The 23622-nt window shown below is 40.0% G+C and overlaps 1 protein-coding gene across 2 annotated transcripts in view; it reads left to right on the top strand.

Annotated features, from left to right (window-relative positions):
- Positions 1 to 23622, top strand: part of sorcs3a (sortilin related VPS10 domain containing receptor 3a) — a 175220-nt gene that overhangs the window by 110701 nt on the left and 40897 nt on the right. The window contains exons 4-9 of one of the 2 annotated variants that reach the window (XM_058086792.2): positions 1009 to 1167; positions 16603 to 16676; positions 17609 to 17673; positions 18117 to 18235; positions 20712 to 20801; positions 21010 to 21189. In XM_058086792.2, coding sequence (XP_057942775.2) covers positions 1009 to 1167; positions 16603 to 16676; positions 17609 to 17673; positions 18117 to 18235; positions 20712 to 20801; positions 21010 to 21189 — 687 coding nt within the window. Of the gene's footprint in view, positions 1 to 1008; positions 1168 to 16602; positions 16677 to 17608; positions 17674 to 18116; positions 18240 to 20711; positions 20802 to 21009; positions 21190 to 23622 lie in introns of both variants that reach the window. The other variant, XM_078793390.1, reaches the window with a different exon arrangement.

Below are 23622 nucleotides of genomic sequence, written 5' to 3'. Positions count from 1 at the left end.
GTGGATGTGGTATTCCAGCAAATTTACTTACATTAACCTACAGTCCGAGCACTCCGTTGTAGTCCTGGACATATTACAAAAAATGAATGCTTTATCACGTCAGTACCCTCCCCTACCAGAGAGTGAAGCCGCGAATGAAGCTGCGAAATCTAAAAAGCTAAGTGGCAAGGGACGACTTGAACGAAAAACACTTTTCGTTTGATTCAAGAACCAAACTGAGATATGATTCATCATGCATAAGATAATGGCCCATAGCACAGTGCCAACACAACAAAGGAGGTCATCAGTGGCAAGACGTTCAAGGTTTCCAGACTGTCGAGTTTACCTGCAAATGAGCTGAAGCCTGGAAAACCTAAAAACAAAAAAGAAAGATTAATGGTTATAATCCACAGATAAACTCATAATTGTTTATTTGTATTTTGGGGGTGAGAGTCCAAAACCAGTTAGTATCTGGTGTGACAATGATTTAACTCAAATATGGTACACAGATCCAGATCCAGAGCATCCAAAAGACTGGTTTTCTGACCCCCACCCTCACCTGTGCAATAATCATGTTTTATAATCAGTACAATACAATACAATTAGTGCCTTAATACCAGTCAATATAATGGTTCAATGAAAGCCGGGTCATTTTCTTAAAAAAAAAAAAATATTGTGAAAACAGTTGAGTCCTGGGAAAAGAGGACATGCTCTAAAAGATCTCCACCGAGTGCAGCAGTGGAGCCGTGGCAAGAAGGCATGCCAAAGTTACACTCATGAAATGAACTTGGAAATAAAGTGGGGTTGTTTGCCAAGTATAAACCCAGTGTGAGCCAAAACCATGGCCTTTTCTGCTGACACTGCACCTGACACAAACTACTCTTTTTTTTCCCTTCCCCATGTACTTTTAGTATTTCACTTCACTTACACCTTCCTTTCAGACCTTCGTTTTTTTACTGTTGACAAAAAAAAAAGAATACAAATCCTTCCATTATTCCCTGACCACAGTTTTCTTTTTCCCCCTCTCAGATTATGGTACTGACTGATCCAGAGTTTGAGAGCAGTGTGCTAATCAGCACTGATGAAGGAGCTAGTTTCCAGAAGTACCGCCTCACTTTCTACATCCTGAGCCTTTTGTTCCACCCCACGGAAGAGGACTGGGCCTTAGCCTACAGCCACGACCAGAAGGTGACATCTATCTGTCTATCTATCTGTCTATCCAACCAATTATTATTGTGTGTATATATTATTATTACATCGTATAAATAGGTCCGATTGGCTTGCAATCTAATTGCAAGATCTTCATTGCCTTGCAAGATCAATTGCATTAACATTGATTCATCTCACTGATTAAATACGCCTCAGTAATGAAAGCCGGCTATGCATCAAGCAGTAAAGTTGAAGAAGGCGGTGCATGCGTTTGGCAACTGAACAAGAGAGTCAGAGTCAGTGCATGCAGTCAGATGCTGTTGGTATTTGCATCAGCATATCGACACCTTGGCACACAAAGAAAAAGCACCAGAAGATGACTGCCTCTGCTTGACTCATCTACATGTTGCCACCATCTCCTCGGGGTAGTTTGGGAAAAAAAATATGTTTCTCATGTAGTAAGTCAAATGTGGTTTTCACAGATGTTAGTGGAGTCTTCATTCCCTCAAAGCCTCGACCCTTCATTTTGACATTCAGGCCAGCAGCGAGGGGCTTTCATATGGTCGTTTTCAGCTTGTAACTGGCTAATAGTTTTCAGACTATGTCACTTTGAATTTAATCAGCAGTGCGTTCATGTTGGGCTTTGGAAAAGTGTAGCCCCGAGGACTTGTGTGCAGGAGTGAAAATATATTCATGCAATATCAAAATCCATTTTGGTACAAATACAATGGAGCAAGTGATTTTGTGGTAAGTCCAGATTCCCTTTCATGACTTTAACTTCTTAACACTTAACACTTCTTGCCAAATTTGACCTGTTTTGACATTGAAAGCAGCAAAAATACCCTAAATGTTTATTTTTACATGAAACCTGGTGTGTGTCACACATTACAGGATAAATGATAAATGTTTTTGTATGATATTTTTTAAGGGTACTACAAATGTTTGTATACTGAGGCTGTTTTGGGCGATTCAAAATTGTGGTTTTAGTTTTGTGTGTTTCTATTGTTTTATGGGACAGTGGTGAAATAATCAATTTGCAAATCAATTGAAGTTGGGAGGGTGGTAATGGGGGTTCATAACATTATAAAGATAAATGAGCTACCATTGCAGCTGTCAGTAAGTTGTAGTGATTGTCAGTAAGTGCAGCAGGCACCTACTCGATCTGACCTTCCAAGCTGAGAGGGTGATAGTCATTTGGACGATCATGTGTCAGAGAAGGAAGACAACATGGTACTCTGATTGCAGCCTCTGTGATAAGGCAAATGATGGAGAGGAGCAGGCACAAGGGCACACACTTACAGTGCATCCGGAAAGTATTCACAGCGCTTCACTTTTTCTACATTTTGTCATGTTACAGCCTCATTCCAAACTGAATTAAATTAATCTCTTACCTCAAAATTCTACACAAAATACTCCATTATGACAATGTGAAAAAAGGTTTTTTTGACATGTTTTGAATTTATTAAAAATAGAAAACAAAAAATCACATTTACATAAGTATTCACAGCCTTTGCCATGAATCTCAAAATTGAGCTCAGGTTCATCTTTTTTCCACTGATCATCTTTGAGATCTTTCTACAGCTTAATTGGAGTCCACCTGCAGTAAATTCAGTTGATTGGACATGATTTGGAAATATAATAACTGTCTATATAAGGTCCCACAGTTGACTGTGCATGTCAGAGCACAAACACCAAGCATGAAGTCAAAAGAACTGTCTGTAGACCTGCGAGACAGGATTGTCTTGAGGCACAAATCTGGGGAAGGATACAGAAAGATTTCTGCTGCTTTGAAGGTCCCAATGAGCACAGTGGCCTCCATTATTCGTAAATGGAAGACGTTTGGAACCACCAGGACTCTTCCTAGAGCTGGCCGGCCTTCTAAACTGAGCGATCGAGGAAGAAGGGCCTTAGTCAGGGAGGTGACCAAGGCCCCGATGGTCACTCTGTCAGAGCTCCAGCGTTCCTCTGTGGAGAGAGGAGAGCCTTCCAGAAGGACAACCATCTCTGCAGCAATCCACCAATCAGGCCTGTATGGTAGAGTGGCCAGACGAAAGCCACTCCTTAGTAAAAGGAACATGGCAGCCCGTCTGGAATTTGCCAAAAAGCACCTGAATGACTCTCAGACCATGAGAAACAAAATTCTCTGGTCTGATGAGACAAAGATTGAACTCTTTGGTGTGAATGCCAGGCGCCATGTTTGGAGGAAACCAGGCACTGCTCATCACCAGGCCAATACCATCCCTGCAGTGAAGCATGGTGGTGACAGCATCATGCTGTGGGGATGTTTTTCAGCAGCAGGAACTGGCAGACTAGTCAGGATAGAAGGAAAATGAATGCAGCAATATATAGAGATATCCTGGATGAAAACCTGCTCCAGAGCGCTCTTGACCTCAGTAGACTGGTCATGTACCTTGACCATATAGACAGTAGACATTAGCACACAGCCAAGATCTCAAAAGATTGGCTTCAGAACCACTCCGTGAATGTCCTGGAGTGGCCCAGCCAGAGTCCAGACTTGAATCCGATCGAACATCTCTGGAGAGATCTGAAAATGGCTGTGCACAGACATCTCCCATCCAACCTGATGGAGCTTGAGACTTATTGCAAAGAAGAATGGGCAAAACTGCCTAAAGATAGGTGTGCTAAACTTGTGGGATCATATTCAAAAAGACTTGAGGCTGTAATTGCTGCCAAAGGTGGATCAACAAAGTATTAAGCAAAGGCTGTGAATACTTATGTAACTGTGATTTTTTTGTTTTCTATTTTTAATAAATTCAAAACATGTCAAAAAAAAACTTTTTTCACATTGTCATAATGGAGTATTTTGTGTAGAATTTTGAGGTAAGAGATTAATTTAATTCAGTTTGGAATGAGGCTGTAACATGACAAAATGTAGAAAAAGTGAAGCGCTGTGAATACTTTCCGGATGCACTGTTCATCAAAAACTTGACTATTTGTTGGTCTTCACTCTAGTTTTCAGAAATCATTCAAGCCTGCATTAAAGTCCTGTTGTACTGGTGATCCAAGTCTGGTATGGACGGTACAGTAACAATACTTTACAGTTTACTTTGCATTGAGCCAGTCCGACGGGCCTCACACAGTCACACAGAGCTTGACAATGTTCGCTCTGACCTGAACACACACAGCAGTACAGCTCCAACACTGTATACCGTATGTATCTCCAACACACAGGCCTCTCGTTCCTTCATCCTTTCCCTCTCATTTTCATCACAACAATGCAAGGTGTATTCAGTGACACTCCGAACATCACAAAGGCGGCTGCATAATGTATGGGTGTTTATAAGTAAATAAACAGGAATACAAAGAAAAACATGAATTGGATATTCTTATCACCCACTTGGTAACTCTTAAGCAGTTTAATGAGATTGAAGTGCCGCTACACGGAAGTGCACGGCTGCCCGCAATGACAGTTCCGAAAATACCACATTGTGGAACTTGTTTATGTTTCTTCTAAAAGATAACGTACGATATGTGGAGTACAAGTGGTCAAAACACCGCTATGGTGGGGGCGTAGGGGAGCGAGGATGTGAAAAAAACCCAAAAAACAAACATAGAAATCGGATGAGTTATGGCAGAATGCACAGCAGTAAATACAATTCTAATGGCAGAGAAGGCAGTAAGGGTGTTCAGGATCCCGATGTAAATGATGATGATGATGGCTGTTGAAGTTAAGAGAGTGACATTGAAATCCTGGGTATTGCCAGGAGAACTTTTGTGAGTTAGTAATACTTTGGAGTAATTATTACTGTTGTGCAAAACCAGAAGCTAAAACATTATTGTTATTAAATTACTTCTGAATTAGAATTTAATAGTTAGTTGGCAAAAATTCAACCAGTATGATTATCATGCTGATATTAATGCTCGTGTCCTACATCATTGTTAATTGTGACACTGTAAAAAAAAAAAAAAGCATAATGTTTTACGACGTTTGATGATGATAGCAGGCAAGCTTGGGGAGTGAAAACTGGATACTTGCAGTCAGGGGTGATGGCGCCTTACAGACTGATCCAAAGGTCCAAAGGCAAAAGGCCAGCAGACAGCTCTTAAAGCTCACAGGAGACCAACAGCAGTTCCAAGGCCAGCAGACAGGGCCAATGTCTGGAGGCTAGCAGAAAGCCCGATGGCAGTAGTGTAGCAGACCCAAACAGACTGGTCAGGGTTAGATTTATCGACACCGCTGCCTCCGATGACAACTTGTCGATAATTCTCCTGGGCCAAGTCGGCCCTTCAGCTTACAGTCACCCCTACAGTCAAAAAACAATTATTCATTCAATCCACATGCACACACTTGTGGTATTCTACACCTGTAGACACACCTGCCCTAGGGTATACTAATAGAAACAGTCCACCAACAGGCCGAACCAGGCCTGTCGAAGAGTAAAAAAAAAATGTTTCTGCTGGTCCTTAAAAGCACCATAGTTGTGTGCATGTGCTAACTTTCTCCCATGTTGTACCTCATATTTGGTCCCAAATGTTAAAATTTTGTGTGGATGCATAAAAGTAAAATTTGATGACGTTATCGAGTGCTAATGTGCATTTTTCTTCAGTGCACAACCTCAAGTTAATTCATGCTAGCACACTGCCTACCACACGGCCACACATTGTCACAAACAGTAACTAATGAATAGTGTGTCTGTATTAATTTAGTGCTTTTAATTTGATGTTCTTGTCTTGGTTTTACACAAAAAAAAATTCTAAAATGTACGACCTCCTCCTGACCCCTTGTAGTCAGTCCGTGAGTCCAAAAAGGTTGGGGACCACTGCTTTAATAAGCTCAATGTGTAGTGTAAGAGTTTTGTGATTTTTCAATGTCTTTGAACGTGACATGTGTTCTAACAGTGTGCGAGCAGAAGAAGGATTGCTTCATGCAGAAAGACAGTTGGGTTTTCTCTGTGTTGTTTTGGCACGGTTGGGCCAACAATAGACAGTTTTGTTTTTCCAATGAAGAAACAGTTGAATGACTAAGACCAAAAATGTGGCCAAAATTGGTGAGCATCTCTCCTCTCTCCAACAGCATAACATACTGTACCATTGTGTAATAGGACTGAATTGATTTAGTCTTCTGCTTGAATAATGATCATGCCTGAGTTCAGTTGATAGAGGTATTTTAGCCGAGGTAATATTCCTGGCATTTGCTTTCTGAAGACTTCCTTTCATTTGCCAAGAGTCTTCTGTTAGGAGATTACCACTTTGCCAGGACCTGAGTTCAAATGAACATCTGTTCACGTCTGCAAATATATTACATCTCCGAGCAGTTCAATCATGTGACTTGACAACAGTGATCTAAATCAGTCAGCGCTCAGTCTATCAGACAAAGGACAAAACAAACTTCATCCTCAACATATTGCCTCAAGTATTGCTTGTATTTTTTCGTTCCTCCGTGACCTAGAACTGAAAGATGTGAAGCCTCACCAAAGACATGCATGAGTGGTGTGGAGACACAGTGGGCTTTTAAGATTTCATGCATACATATCTACAGTAGGAAATTCAGAAATTAGATAATAGTATGTAACTACTGCTCTTTGTGTTGGTGTATTTGCGGAAGATACAAGTCATGTGTTTGCGTATACTGTAGATCAGGGGGTGGGCAAACTATGGCCCGGGGGCCACATGTGGCCTACCCAGCATTTGAATCCGGCCCGCCAGTTGCTTTCTAAGTATTTCAACATTTAACATACAAACTTATTTAGATCTTATTTAGTAAAAAAAAAAAAAAAAAAAAAAACTGTAAAATTAAATTACATAATTTGAGGTGGTCTGATGTTTAAAGGGATCCTGAAAAAATGTACATGAAAACATAAAGCACTTTTACAGATAAAATTAGACAAATAATTCAAGGAAAATTATAAGCATAAAATAGTGTGTGTGTTAAATATATGTTCTGGCCCCCCGGACAATTTTGCTAAGTCAATGCAGCCCACGAGCCTCTGCTGTAGATGGACAGAAGATAATTAATTCTAGGTGAAATTCAAGGTAGCCAACAGGTCACATAAAATACATAAAACACAAAACGGTATGCACATTAAATAAGAAGGCTGTATTACTGCAATTTGGACATACAGTACATGAATGCCATCTTATGCATATATGCTTACATCTGGTTTCATTAAAAGTAGGAACAAAACAATTTAATACATACTGTATAGACACCGACCACCCATGCATCATCAAATTCTTTCAACATGGCGGCATAGTGAATGAAAACACCTCACATCTGGAAAATTGCACTATAAAGATGGTGGTGCACACGCAAAACTTTTGTGTGTTGTATGTGTCGGTTTTGTTGTTTGTTGCACTGTGGGAATTCCAAAGCCGCATGGTCTCCTTAGATTACAGTTCTGAGTGGAAAACAGCCAAAGCATCACAGATATCACAAGCAAAATCTGGGATGCTGGGCAAGAGTCATCAATATGTCTAAGAGGCAACTGTTCTCCAGCCTTTTTTTATGACAGTTTCAGGTCTCACAACAACAAAATGGATTAGCTCGGACAGGACTTTATGATGAGTTTATGATCATCATCACTTGCTCAGGGCAGTTATGTGATGGCTGTCAGAGAGACCTGTCTACAGTCCATTGGTATTTCTACAAGCAGCTATTGAACAGGTGATGATCAGTCAGGTGACGATTCATTCATTTTCTACCGCTTTTTCCTCACAAGGGTCGGGGGGTGGGTGCTGGACCCTATCCCAGCTGTCTTTGGGCGAGAGGCGGGGTACACCCTGGACTGGTCGGCAGCCAATCACAGGGCACGTATAGACAAACAACCATTCACACTCCAATCAATTGGAGTCACCAATTAACCTAGCATGTTTTTGGAATGTGGGAGGAAACCGGAGTACCCGGAGAAACCCACGCATGCACGGGGAGAACATGCAAAACTCCACACAGCGATGGGCGAGGGTGGAATTGAACCCTGGTCTCCTAGCTGTGAGGTCTGCGCACTAACCACTCGACCGCCGTGCCTCAGGTGACCATATTATGAAAAAAAACAAACACTGTAATCATACTGAAATTTACTCCGTGTGTATAGAACATTGTTATATTACAAAATAGTATTTAAAGCCAAATACATAAATGTTCCTGGAAACAGCACAAATCTGATTCTCAAACCAGACTGTGAATATTCTCATTCATCCACATCATTCTATTCTCAGGGCATTCAGTCGATTGCAGCTGGACTGTTCAAGGTGTCTTAGAAGACATTACCCCTTCCAACAGTTCATGCTAAGACTAGGTGGGACACACAACAGTCAGACTAGATAGGACAGCACTACTCTGAGAACTTGGTGTAAGATCCAGTGTATTTATCTTCTAAATGAGGAGGCGGGTCCAGACAGGAATGGTTGTCTCCCTAGTGGTTTCAAACTGTTAGGATATAATAGAGTAGGGCCTCTGCCCTCCATTGATGGTCATTCGGGTGCCATCACCTTCGTTAGCTTCCCATTCAAATGGTAATCATGGTCATGAACCCACCTGAAATCGAGGTGGCTGTTCCTTGGATATTTGTCAGTGGCTAAATGACTCAATTTTAGGAAGGGATGAAATAGCTCATCATTGTATGTGGAGAAAGATAGGTGGTGTCACAAGAAAATGGGAAGTTGAAGCCCCCAATTTTATGAGATTTCAACTCAGCCAAGCATCAGAGGATTAATTTTGTAGATATGTTTTGCTTTTTCTTTGGCTTTTGGACGACGTTAATTCAAAAAGCCACTCAAACTGCAGCCTTTCAGAGATTAAGTCACATGCAGCAGAGGGCCCTAATGGCATTCAATTTAATGGCCCACTGGAAAATCAATGAAACCTGGGACATTTTACTGACATTTGAAAAAAAAAAAAACAGGCTTTGTAAACTGGACATGTCCTATGAAAACAGGAGATTTGGCCACGCTTAGTACTGCAACAATGGTAATATTTATAGCTTGAGTTACCTTTGTGTTTACATCAATCATGGTTGTGCAAGAACGCACCCATCATTAAAAGACAGAGCTGGCAGTGGAGCCAGCGAAGAACACAACCATGCAACTAAATTTATTAGTAATAATTACATTAAATAAAAATGAGCATACAGACAAAACTAACTGATAAAAAAAAAACATTGCATCACTGGCTGAGCAAAAGCTCAACATTTTTTTTACTGTGGCTACACACAGCTGGTAACTGGATTGCCTTGCAGACAAATGAATCCAGAAACATGTGTCACAAAGACACGAGGCCCATATGGGATCCCAAACAGCGTTCCAACATCTTCAGTCTCATCCTATTGCATGCAGCTGTTACAAGTTTTCTGCAAATCACGTCATCTTTGGAGTCATGGTCCTACTTGGAATTAAATAAATGAAACTAAACATACTACACTGCCTCAGGCGAGAGGTACGTAGGGTACAGCCTGGACTCCTAAACCACCCAATTGCACGGCACATTTACCATTCACACTCACATTCATACCAGTGGACAATTTAGAGTGTCCATTTAACACAGTGCTTCTCAATTATTTTAAATTAACATTTACCTGTAATGAAGACTCTTCTTGTTGAGGACCAGAGAGAGTGGTGGGGAGGACAGCCGCAGTTATAATTCAGTAGTGTTTCTCACCATATTTTTCAAAGTGCTGGCACTCCATAGTAGATTTGTTTTCAGTCGTACTGAATAAAAACAGCACACATGTGGTGTAAATATGTTAGTTAGCAAAGAACTATGTAGTCAAATTATGATGACATCATCGTGAGGGGACAGAGCTGTGTGACAATGTCTTTCGGGGTAAGATTTAGGAGCATGTTAACGTTTTGTAGTAAAGTAGACATGTTACAAACACAGCTAGACTCACACAGTGTATTAATAACAGACAAGACTGAGTCACCAACGCTGAGTATTCTTTGTTTGGGCATTCCATTCCATGAAATTATGCACGATTGGACAGACCTCTGTGTGGATGAGATGCCGGAGTGGTGTTTCTTTTGCTTTTTGTTCTACAGAACAAGAATCTGCTGCAAACCTTTTTTTTCCACTGAGTCAGACACCATTAATTGTACCACAACTGTTTATTTTTCCACTTTAATAAATCCAATAAATGACTAGTTTGTTATGTGCAATGTTTGGCACGATGATAACCGAGACATGTAGGAAAAACAAGACATATTTTTGACAATATTTTTTTGTTGATAACAGACTTACACAAATGGGCATGTACGGAAACTAAGGTACCACTGTACGAGAAACTGGACAGACTGGATCAGAACAGAATGGAACGTCAATTCCAAAGCACACCCAAAATGAATAGGCATCAGGGCATCAGTGTTTGAGGATTACAGAAATAACTGAGTTTTCTGGAGGTTCTGATAACTACCAGGGCCATTGTCATGCTGGGGACAATGCCGCTGAGGAAATCAGGTAGAAGGTCTCTTGGAAGGCACAGAAAAGGAGGGGCTCTGCAAGGAACAGTAACATATTGCATCGTAAGCTGTAAGTTTAGAATGAGCTAGAACCATTGAGATAAACACAAAATCTTAAGTCTCCACTGTCATTGAGAGGGACTTAAGGTGTGTAGAAGGATGAAAGGTCATTGGTCATTGAGGATAGAGTGACTGTGTCTTGGCTGAAAGGCTGACGGTCTCTCCTCAAAGCCGAATAAGTGAATAGAGGTTACATAAGTGGAGAACGAACTAATTCAATTGAGAGTGAATTCCTAGCAGCACAGTGGAAATGTGCAACTGTTGGAAATTTTGTCTGTGTCGTTTACGGAATGAATGAATGATTTTCTCTACCTATAATTGACTGGCAACCGGTCAAGGGTGTACCCCACTTCTCACCTACAGTCAACTGGTATAGGTTCCATGTCACCCAGCAAGATAAATGGTATAGAGAATGAATTAATGAATTTTTCCTTGAATTAAAATTTCCCTAAAGCTTATCTACTATCTAGTCCTCTGAGAAGAGTCCAGTTAAAATGACAAAAGAACTGGCAAAGCCACCTCTCCGAGAGAGCCACACAGCCCCTTCAGTCGTTCACTATGCAAACATGGTTTAATTCAGTCCACCCTAATGATGCAAATTTATTCTGTTAATTATTTCTAGCTGAATTCTATCATGGCTAAACATTTCCAGAAATGCAATGGGGACATGTGACTATTCAGGGAGGGAGGGAGAGGATATTACTTAGAATTACTTTGTTGGATTAATTTTAATTTGAATTACATTTATTCGAAGAATTAGCATTTTTATTTTATACCATTGTTTTCTGGGGGGCCACGGTGGACCGTGTGGTTATTGCATCTACTTCACAGTCAAAGGCTCTGTCTTGAACCTCTGTGAGTGTGACTTTTCTCTGGGTCCTCCAGTTTTCTTCCCCCAAAACATGCATGGAAGATTCTAAATTGCCCATAGGTGGTTGTGCTTGTGAGTGTGACTGTGTCCAGATACAGAAAATGTCCTCAAGCTAAGGTCAAGTCCAGCTCAGGCTGGTAACACAAGGTGTGGGCCGGAAACGACCCCCAGGCTGGACTTTAGATACCCCTGTGTTCGTATTGACAACCACTGACTAAGGGGGTCAGGATTGGGGTGGATTGTTCATATTGTGCTTTGAGACTGCCTAGTTTCTGCGACCTGAGCTCAGACTTGAGTGGGTATGTTTGGACAAAACTTGTCATAGTTTAACATTGCCACTCTTTAGGAGTCTCAGTCTTTGAGTATAAAATTGGTTTTGTGCTTCTCCAGAGGGAAATCCTCTTTTCTCGACTGACTGGCTTCATAGCAACACGTATGATTGCTGAACTCCCACAAACAATACTGACCTACATTTGCAAATTAAATTGTATGTTCCATGACATTGTATTAAATTGTTCTGAACAGTCTTTCATCTTTATTTCATAACGTGTCTTGGGGGTTACACTACTTCCTGTGTGTGTACATGTAGGTTATAAGTTGAAATCTCATTCAACAAAAAAAAAAAACCTTAAAATCCACTACCATTACTATTAAAAACTATGTAAATCTGTGTACAGTTTTGGATTTTGGAGTCTCTTTTAAGAGAGCATGTACTGGAAGATATTTTTTTTTTACTGAGTTTCTTGCTTCAGTAATAATGGTATTCATCCTCAATTCAGTTTTGCCACCCATAGTTACATATGATAAAATAGTTTCAGCTAAAATGAAAGGAAAGGGGTCGAGTGGTTAGCACGCAGGCCACACAACTAGGAGACCGGAGTTCAATTCCACCCTCGGGCATCCATGTGTGGGGTTTGCATGTTCTCCCCATGCATGCGTGGGTTTTCCCGGGTAATCTGGCTTCCTCCCACATTCCAAAAATATGTTTGGTTAATTGGCGACTCCAAATTGTCCATAGGTATGAATGTGAGTGTGAATGGTTGTTTGTCTATATGTGCCCTGGGATTGGCTGGCCACCAGTCCAGGGTGTACCCCGCCTCTCACCCGAAGACAGCTGGGATAGGCCCCAGCACCCCCGTGGCCCTCGTGAGGATAATGATGTTGATAACCAATGATGTTGTTGTTTGGTCTAGGGTGCCACTGAGGAAAACACAGGAAGCAGAACTGGAGGTAGCAGAGATGAGGATGCTGAGATTCTCGCATAATAATAATATTATAATGTGGAGAATAAATAGATTACATCAAATATGAACAATGTACAGCGTAAACAGTAATTTGTACAAATAATTTAAATAATTTTGAATAAATAAGAATAATTTAAAGGAGTACATCAGAGGGACATTACATGTTTAAAGGGCTTGGAGATAAAGTCAGAGAGGCCAGATTGAGATAGTTGGGTCATTTCCAGAGGAGAGATACTGATCATATTGGTAGAAGGATGCTGCATTTAGAGCTGCCAGGTAGGAGGCGTAGAGGAAGGCCAAAGAGAAGGTTTATGGATGTAGTGAAGGAAGACATGAGGGTAGTTGGTGTGAGAGAGACAGATGCAGAAGACAGGGTTGGATGGAGGCGGTTGATAAAAATGAAGGGAAAAAACGAAAGAGAAAGAAGAAAAAGTTACCTTACATTTATGGGTAATTTTGTGGTTGTGGGGATGCAAATAAATATTAATTATAATGTTTGGATTAGTGCGACTAGCAGCATTCCAATAGACTTTGCTATTTGTTTAGCCAAGTCTATTGTTTGTCCATTATGGTCTGTGTTGATAAAGGACAGGAGAGGGACAGTCCGCCTTCGTTGAAAGCCAGCATAAGAAAGAAACTTAACATTTACAAAGTTCAAATTGAAGTAACTTGGTAAAATCATTTGGATTAAGTAGACCCACTGGTCTACTTAACTAACTAAATTTTTCACCTTTTTTTATGTTTTTAAATTTAAAATTTACCTTAACAGCCATATTAGTCGGGCTACCCATTATTGTATCCATAAAGACAGGGGTGTTGTGTTGTAAGCAGTGATTACAAATGTTGCAAATGTGTCTGCAATGATGCTTGTCACACATAAAACAACTCCTGCACATCTATCACATTTATATAGATCGAATTTTGCTCTGCTTGCCCAGTCTGAAATGTGCTATTGATTTTATACAAAAATGGTCCAAAGCTGCTGCAGTACATTTCTCAACTCACTGGCTCTCCAGATGGCAAGCATCTTTAGTGCTCAACTTCCTTTTCTCTGGCTGCGACAGCTCTGCTTCGCTCCATTGAGCTGAGGCAGACGTGCCTTTCGTTGTACTTTTAATGGACTTAATTTGAAACACACGATCAGGACAATACAGACAGTGACCTTGGTCAAGCAATGGAGAGATAATGAGGTTTCTCGTTTATATGTGATTAGTGATTCATGGTGTAATTATTACCGAGTGGAAAAACAAATAGCTACAGTAGAGAGACTCCGATTTGATATTCAGTGATACATTGGTGTTCATTATGAATTTTTTCATAATGAAAGTTGAGGCAATTTTTCACATAGGAAATAATGTAATCCAGACACCCAACAACACTACATTTTATAAATAATAATTATAGTTTCACATGCAGAAAACAATGCAAAATAATTATGTTTTGCATCTTTATCAAATTGCTGACACTCGCAAGTTGCTTTGGCCTCATGGCAGGTTATTTAGCAGCCGGACAGTGAGTCATGAACGCATAGGGTACTTTGTTTGGGCACTCGTTTTGACGGAACCACACAGTAGAAGGAAAAGGGACAAATTTGTTATATGCAATACTGTATGAACAACAAAAACCAAAATCACACAAAAACTAAAGTTGATGAAAACTGAGATTTGACTGCACAGCAGATAACATGTATTCATTTATACATCAATCTGTAAAAACACAGGCAACAATCCAAACACAAAACAAACAAAATAAAGAATACACATTCCAGGTGTTCTTTTCTGCATTTTTGACTCGCTTTTACTACAAAGCTTGGACAGTGAAAGAAAGAAGAGACCTGAAGCACATGTTGTGCTTCATTTGTTCTGTTTGCATAAGGCAAAAAGACACCATAATCCACTGGGGGAAACACAAGAAGAGGTGGTACAGTCAAAATGGAAGCACAAGCCAGAGGGAATCCATTTGTCTTGACTTGCTTTGCACACATTTACAATGATAATCCGCAGCTAAGGAAATGCCAGAATTTTGATAAAGAATTGAAGAAATAAGTAACTAAAAACATGAAGGGGGTGTCTGTTTTGATCTCGCTGCCACATCATGTCTTTGGCAAAAATCACATATTCAATAAATGTATAAGTAACCTTTCATGTGCATGTATCCCAATTTCTATGTCTTAACAAGTGTTTTATGCATGTAAAACTACAATTGTAAAAGTATAAATACATGTTTTAGGGCTTGTGGTGTGACTGTATTCAATGGCAAAGAACTACAGAGTCAGTCACTGATGACATCATGGACAGGCATTGGAGCTGAATTCCACTTCTTGTTTCCATGCATTAGTAAGCTACTAGGCTGCTAACAAGGACGGTTTGTGATAAAGTACATCATGATTGCACTTGCACTCCACAGTGTAACACAAGGAGATGTGCACCATATTATACATAGTATGCTAACCGGAAAATGTACGCAAACGGAGGCAAAGTTTTGACATACATGTTCTCATCAGTTAATGGCGGCACCAGCTGATGACCTCATGGCACCGAATGATATGCTTTAGACCAAGACGTCAAGGCAGAACATTTTACCTGTGCAATAATCTATGTTAAACCGAAAAACGTGTTAACCGGGGCGTACGCTAACCGAGGTTTGACTGTAATTGAGTTAATCATTTGTGTTCATTAATTAGTGATGTGACTTATGGCAAAACCAAATACATTAGCATGTATCAAAGTACTGATCATCAGTGACATTCAGGGCATACTCACGCAGAGCCAGAAATGGGCAAACTAAGGTCTACAGCAGGGGTCTCAAACTCAATTTACCTGGGGGCCACGGGAGCTCGGGTCTGGGTGAGGCTGGGCCGCATCAGGTTTATTAAAAAAACAAAAAAATAAATAACAAAGAAACTGTCTTCAATGCTTTTGCTTCTGCTAACCCTACACTTTTTCAGTGCTTTGATCTCAGACATGGATCTCAGTCATGGTTTTGCTCGGTGTATGGGCGGGGCAAAGTTGTGTAAATTGTGTCCGGTGTGCAGCAGCTTTAAATTGTCATTTCTGGGTACATGAAACCATACAGCACCCATATCAAACTTGTGCGGGCCACACTAATATGAAACTCAAGTTGGGGGCTTCAAACTTTGGGTTTGAGGCCCCTGGTCTACAGTGTACAATTCAATTGCAACGTTTCCAAATTCATTTTTAAATCTTCAACAAGGAAGCTATAGCCAGCAATAGGATTTGGCAGCAAGCAGGCTCACCTCAAATCAAAAAGTAAATAACTTACTATCTTCTTTAAAAACACATTAATTAACATAATACAGCCTTTAAAAACTTGGCTATTTCACCAGCTATGTTTGGTGTGGCAGCTGGCTAACCATGCATTTGATTTATCAATTTGAGTTGCGAACTATGAAGCATTACATGCGGCTGCTCAGAGGTTTTAAAATCTAAGATGTCACTGAACTGATGAATAGAGCGAGGAGAGGCTGCATACTGGCCCATATGTCACTGTCCAAAGAGATGAGGGACCCCGCCTGCCACAATGTTAACACAAAAAGCTCCAGCATTGAGCTTTTTATACAATAAGTTAGAAAAACCAGCAGCTTGTGGGTTACCATTTGTTAAACTTCAGCTTCACCAAAGAGCAGACAAACGTCTTCTTCCAGTTACTACATAAAGTGTCCAGAATAGCAATTGCTTAATATCAGTGTAAAGTACAAACAGGATCTGTGATAGTCAGCACATTTCAACAGTTTTGACACTTTTAATGATGATAACGATTTATATCCTGGTAGTGGTTCATAATCCTGCGGGAACTACTAGCTACTCCAATTAGAGGCTGCGTTAATGATGAAACATGCATTTACACACGTTTTGTCTATATTCACAGCTGTACAGCTCATTGGACTTTGGGAGAAAATGGCAGCTCGTTCATGAACACGTCACCCCGACAAGATTCTACTGGTGAGTCATCTTGTTTCACATCTTTTTGTTTTCTTCACTTTTGAACGCAGAGGCCCTTGTTTGTGACTGAGCAAGTGAAATTGATGCATGGCTGACTGATGATGCTACTAAAATATTGCACCCTTGATACAATCAGGCAGATATTAATCTTCTCCTCCGGAGCACACTTTGCTTTCAGTATCCAGAGACATGTTGCCTTACACTTCATTTCTCTTATGTCTTACTTATTGCTGGCAATTATTGTTTGTATGTTTGGTGAGGATACAAAAACACGGTAAAAAAAAATCTGCTGTTAGCTCCAAATTAGAAACGAGACGGAGTTACACTTTACCAGTTATACTTTCATAAAACATGCATCTAAACGTGAGACTAATCAATACAAACTGAACTACCGGCTTTTCAAGAAAATGTCTTACTGTAAATGTTGATTCATATAGAAACCCACATATGTAAGAGGAGATGATGGTGTGTACACTCACATGCCTGGGCACGCAAGCCTATTTGAAACAGGTGATCAGCATGTGGAAGACTTGTCTTGGGGACAGGAGGCATCTATAGATTGAGCAGATAATCATAGTAAGTTAGTGTGACAATCAAATGGAATAATGGACAAAACATTTTACACGCAAAAAGCAAACCATATTTTCCTGATAGATGCATACATATTTCAAAAACTAAGGTTTAGGATTTGTTTTATTCTTACAATGTAATCTATTTTTAGTGTAAGTTGGAACCTGTATTTTATCTTTACCTGAGATAACACTAGTCACTCACCCTCTGCACAGAACACATTACAGTACAAAATACATTCATGAAAACATTACACTTATCTTTTAAAAAAATATAATAAATTTTTTTTGTTCAATCAGAATTTGTTGACCATTTTTTGACCATTTTATGTCATGTTGTTCTGTGATCTGCCATTCACTTAGGTCTGTGTCGGGTCTAGACAAGGAGCCGGATCTTGTTCACATGGAAGCCCACACCCCAGATGGAAGTGAGTTTATGCTACACACGTGTACATCACAAAATTCCCCAAGGTAACAAGTAGGACGTGCGTGGCAAATAAACGACTGTATTTCTTTGAACTGACATGGTTTATCTTCTGTACAATGTTGTCTTCCTAATTGCCTCGATAACAGGCGTCAAGCGCCTCCGTATATGCAAATGTTTATGCAAGTTAGTGCTTGCATGTGATTGCTATACGACAGACAGGGTGTGATGTTATTTGGAAAATGACTTGACATCAAATTAAACTGCATGAACAAGGATTAGACACAGAAAAATGCAAGTGTGCTTCTACAAGCAAGACTAACATTCACTCCAATATTATTTAAATGATCTATGGGATGTTATCATGGAAGCATTCATAGAATGCAGCATGTTACTGAGGGACTAGTGGGTGGGGTGTAAAGCACTAACTGTATGTCTAATGTGTAGGTGTGCAGTACGTCACATGCAGAGTGCAGATATGCACAGAAGCCAACAGGAACTATCCCTTTTCAGGATACATTGACATCAGCTCATTGGTGGTTCAGGATGACTACATCTTCATACAGGTGGCTATTCACATTTGGACTTTTCTTGGAATACAATATGCAGCAAAATAAAAAAAAATAGATGACATTTTGTATGAAAAGGCAAGAGAAGCAGAGTGCTAGTTTTGTGTTCGTCTCCCTGACCTTTGACAGTTCTATTCCAACTGCTAAGGAGGTCGTGCCAGTTTGTGTGCAACCTCTTATCGTGTGTGATATTTCAACAAGTATTTTTTTTATTTATTTAGAATGACTTCGTAGTCTTTGAAAGGCAGGTCATTTGGGCCATGTCCACACAAAATCACATTTCCCCCACCTGGGTTTTTTTAAAAATGTGATTCACCCAAGTGGAGTTTTAAAGAAAATAACTTTAGATACAAATAAAAAGGGAAAAACACAAATATTTTTCAGTTTGTTAAACAATATAATAAATGGGTCGAAAAATTGGTCTTTTTTCATCCTCTTAATGAACAACCTGTACTAACATTAAAAAAAACTCACCATGGGGCGATGTGCGGCGCCTTGCCTGGGTTTTGGCTGTGGGGTGAGGGAGTGTGTACCAGGGGTGCTCGGGCAGACAATCTCTGCCTTTCAGTCACCCGATCAACAAACATTTATTTTATGATTCATTCATTAATTAGCATTATTTATTTATTATTTTTTGTTTAACTTAACGCAACTTAATTTACCCTTTCTTATTATATTTGTACATGTTTTTTTCTCTCTTTCTCTCACCAATATCGCACAATTATGTGACTCTGTGCTATTATCGTATTACCACTTTTTTTCCTCTATTTTTTTTTTTTTTACACATTCAACCTGTTTCCTGTTGGTATACATTCCACTTCTCCAGTGACAAATCTGTGACAAATCTTGTGATACTCCACAATCCTCCCTTCTTCCTGCTGACCGTCCTATGTCTATGTATTGTTTCATTGTTTCACCTTTTCATCTATGTTAGTAAATATCCACCTTATATGATTATGATTAAGATTGTAAATACACACTTAATGTTTGCAATAAAAAAAAAAAAAACTCCAAATTAGTCAGTGACTCACTAAAAATGACCATGACAGCACGTCACTGGTGCTTTCTCTATTGGCAGGAAATAAAGTCTTTTTTTTTTTCCACGGAGTAACATACAGCACATTGACAATTCCAGCAAGGTCAGCATAAGCCAGAGGAACAACAAAACATTCAGAATGACAAATTTGACATGACACTTGAGACAGCATCAACACACTGAATATGTATGATATGAAAAGACTGGTGATGGCAAATTGACTGAAGCCTCTGCTATATTTCTTCAGCAATGAAATGCGACTATGGGACAATGATCTTTACATGGTTTCATTTCCAAAAGGGGTTTCTACACTTACTATTGAAGCTATTTGTAGGAGTTGTTCTAAGATCAAAATAAATCACTACATTTATGTTTGTTAAGTTGTCATTATAAATAAATTATAGACACAATATGAATAGATTTTAAATGGTGTGGTATGAACATCATATTAGTGGGGCGGCATGTCCAAAACCCTGACGTGCTATTGGAGCTTTGGCATTTTTAATGATCATAGGACTTGACTACGATTATTGGAATGCTTGCTGACATCCTCGCCTTATTTTTGAACATTGTCTAGCTTGGAGGTGCTGATTTGTTATAAATAAACAAGCTGAGAAAGGGTACGGTTGCCATTAGCCGCTAGCCGTGTGCCTTGAAAAATCCGTCCAAATCATTATTTGTAGTTTCCCAACTCTAGAAGAACCACTGTCCATTCTTCACAGAAACTCAGTCACCAATGTGTGGATGATTTTTGGGGAACTGGATAGCCGTGCAAACACTCCTGTAGGTTATGCCATTTGTCGTACAACACTACTATGGGAATTACTTTCCCTTAGCCAAGCTAGGCCATACTTTTTTTGAGGGTTTTTTCTTTAAAATACAGTAGTTTTGCCTACACTGATTGAAAGGTGAGGCTCCTACTATGCTCAGTACCAACTGTATATGCGAGCACACTTGGCTTGCAGGGCCTTAAAGCTAATGACAATATTCCAACACCCTATGCTGTGTTGCTCCATGCGGTGTTTGCATAGGGTCTAGACTGTCCAGACAGCACACAAGGCTTAGTTAGGGAACATAAATGTTTCCCTTGACGCAGAATAATGGGACTATTGATTAGCCTATGGTTTATTTACCAAAGTCCACTTTAGAATCCTTGCGTTGCAAAGGCAGCATCCCTTGAATGCAAACCAAGAGATGGCTGTGAATCTTGGAAAACCAAGAGCCTGTTAGACTTGACAAAACTTGGAAAAACAGAAAACCGAACACAGATGCAACAGAGCATTATTATATATACGCATTATTTATCATCAGAAATTGTATATGGTCTTTACAAAATGGACACATACAGTATCAATGAGTTTTAGAACAAAAGCATCCTGACATATGTACCTGTGTGTTTTTGTTGCAATATATTCATCCATTATATCCTATTTATAGGTACCCACATCGGGAAGAGCCACCTATTATGTTTCCTACAAGAGAGACGTATTCATACAAATCAAACTCCCAAAGTATTCCCTGCCAAAGGTAAAGTAAAGCTGATTTAACAACTAACTCTGTTTCATGTTTTAATTCCAGTGTGACAGTTTGAATCAAGTTCGTTATCTTTATCTGTTCTTGCTCCTGGAATATACAGTATATCATCAAATTGAAATGTACTAGTTTCTAAAATGCCCGAAGCCATATACTCCCCTCTGGTCATAACTCCCGTTAATCTCTCCCTGCTCCCTGAAAGGATTTACACATTGTCAGCACGGATGAGAAGCAGGTATTTGCAGCAGTGCAGGAGTGGAACCAGAATGACACCTATAACCTCTACTTGTCTGACACAAGCGGGATCTACTTCACCTTGGCCATGGAAAATGTCAAGACTACAAGGGGCATCGGAGGAAACCAGATGCTGGATTTGTATGAGGTATATCTCCCATTGGTTATACATATGATGATGAAGATTCTAGGTGATTAAATCTATGAGAAGTCACAGGTGCTGTAATATTCTTACTGCTACTTGGGACTTCTCACCATGATGCATTAGAAATACTGTAGTTACAGGCCAAATTTACGCATAAAGGTGCTTGAAAGGGTGCATGACTTTGTGCTCAGTACAAGCATTTACTGTGCTGGCTGCTTATATATTCTATGCTTCAACTTTGCTGTAAAATTGATCATTAAGTGGATCTACCAATTTTACACATCAAGATTCTCTGCATCAGAAAACGCTTGAGGTTATGTTGAAGCAAACTGAGCTTTCAATATTGGCTGTGTTGTGTGTGGTTTAAACTAAGGGGTGATGTGTCAAATGACCGCAAATTGGAGAGAGTCATACCACTATACAGGCCATTTTTCAATCCCTCCCCACAGGGCAAGGGACATAGCAATGCAATATTGCCCCCACCACTGCCAATTACCACCTCACCCTTTGACTAGAGGGGAGCACAGGTCTCCCTAGTCCAAGAGCACACCTATGAGTATATCCCAAGCTGAAAAATACATCCTTCACCACCCAGGCAGGATGAGCAAGTAACCAAAGAATCAGGATGGCCCGAGTCCTTCAGCTCGACCACAACAAAGCCCACTTTTGCTGTTAACAATTAATACCAGCTTGGGTTGTATAAAATGCTGTACTTTGTTGTACTTGTAGTTGTCAATATTTTGACAGCCAATTTGATACCCTTCAAGATATACACAGAACAATTCAATATGATTTGATATAATTCGATTCCACGATTAACATTTGTTAATTTGTTGTCAAAAACAATCTTATTTTATCAAATAAAGAAGCCACTTTTAGAAAAGTGACATTTTTGCAGTATTTTCAGATGTGTAAAACACCACATCATATCCCCTAGCATGCTGTCAGGCACTGGCAAAAATTAAGTCAAACGACTTTACAAAAAGACATGTTTGATGGAAAATATATCGGTAAAACACAGAAGTCCTAACCTTCAATTAATAATATTTTTTTTTTAAAAAAGTAACTAGTACAAAGCTCATATACTTCAAAATACTTCAAGTACTTCAAAATTGGCAATAAAGTACATCTACTCTCATCTTCAGTCATGGTAAGATACAGATCATGTGTGGAAATTGTTTTGCTATCGCCCACTCTCTCCCGTAGTTTAAGATCCCAACAATGGATTAATCTAACGAACAATGGCTCATTTTTATCAATACAGGAGGTTTCTACCAATGCAGCCGGATATCCAGTCACATCGGTTTATCGTTCACAAACCCAACTATGTTGATTCTCAGTCATCCAGGTCATGTTAATGATCTCTGCCAGTGGGCCCCCTCTTCCCAGAACATATAGGAAAAAGAGGCCATTCTTAATGAGATACTCTGCCATGGCCTCTGGACTTTAATGGCCTTGTAAGCCTGCTAGGTACTGCATGTGTTCAAATCAGCATTCATTACAGGGAAGCGGTATAGTCATCTTTACCACACCCTCTGTTAACATACTATAGTTTATCACTTTGACACTGGCAGGTGTGACGATGTGAGTGAGCAACAAGCAACTGTGTCAGTGCTGTGGTAATTAACAAGGCCATTGCCTTACCTTTTCAGTATTTCTGCTGTGGGAGTCTATATCTGTGTGCATCTCTTCTTGTCGTGAAAGCGTTCTACCTTGAAGACTTAGATACATGTCATGATGTACATAGGGGTGTGGTGCTGCCGTCCAAACATGGGGGCTGCTGGATCGCTCTTGTCCTACGCTCACAGAAGCTGGGGCAGGTTCAGGTACCAATCACGATGCTGCCAGCACAATGGCTAGTCGGGTGGCTCGGGTGCAACTCTTTCAAGCATGCTGTCACATTGTCATAATGTGCAGATTCTCCTGATGATCACCCATCAGCAAATCTCACTGAAAACCTCGTCCTTTGTTATTGATCGTTGTGAGACTCGTCTGGCACACCAAAGCCATAGAACCACTCAACAAGTATACAGCGGCGATGATGGCGCTCCGGTCCAGGAGGGCATCTTGGTTGGATAATCTTAGCTACAAGGATACACTCCTGATGAAATTTTCAAGAATTTACATTTTGCACTGTTGGATGTTAAGGATGTTCTAAGTAGAGCCCATTGCAGTGTGCCGTTGATGATGAGGTTGGACACAATAAGGCATTTTAAACTTCTTCAAAGATCCTGAGGGTTATGGAACAGAAAAGTTAAGTGTTAAGACACACAAAAATAAAACCCTATAAAATGTCACCGCCACTGAGCTGACACAGTCCATCAGATGGCATCTAGGAGAGCAGGGTTTTAAGAAGAAAACACATCTTCAAAGGTCCCATCTCCTGCCCATTTGGAGTTTGCGCAAATGCACCAAACATAACACATTGAAAACTGG

The sequence above is a fragment of the Doryrhamphus excisus genome, linkage group LG9 (genome assembly GCF_037039965.1).
Source record: "Doryrhamphus excisus strain RoL-2023G ecotype Guam linkage group LG9, RoL_Dexc_Guam_v1.1, whole genome shotgun sequence".
Taxonomy (NCBI): domain Eukaryota; kingdom Metazoa; phylum Chordata; class Actinopteri; order Syngnathiformes; family Syngnathidae; genus Doryrhamphus; species Doryrhamphus excisus.
This window is presented reverse-complemented; position numbering and strand designations above follow the sequence as displayed.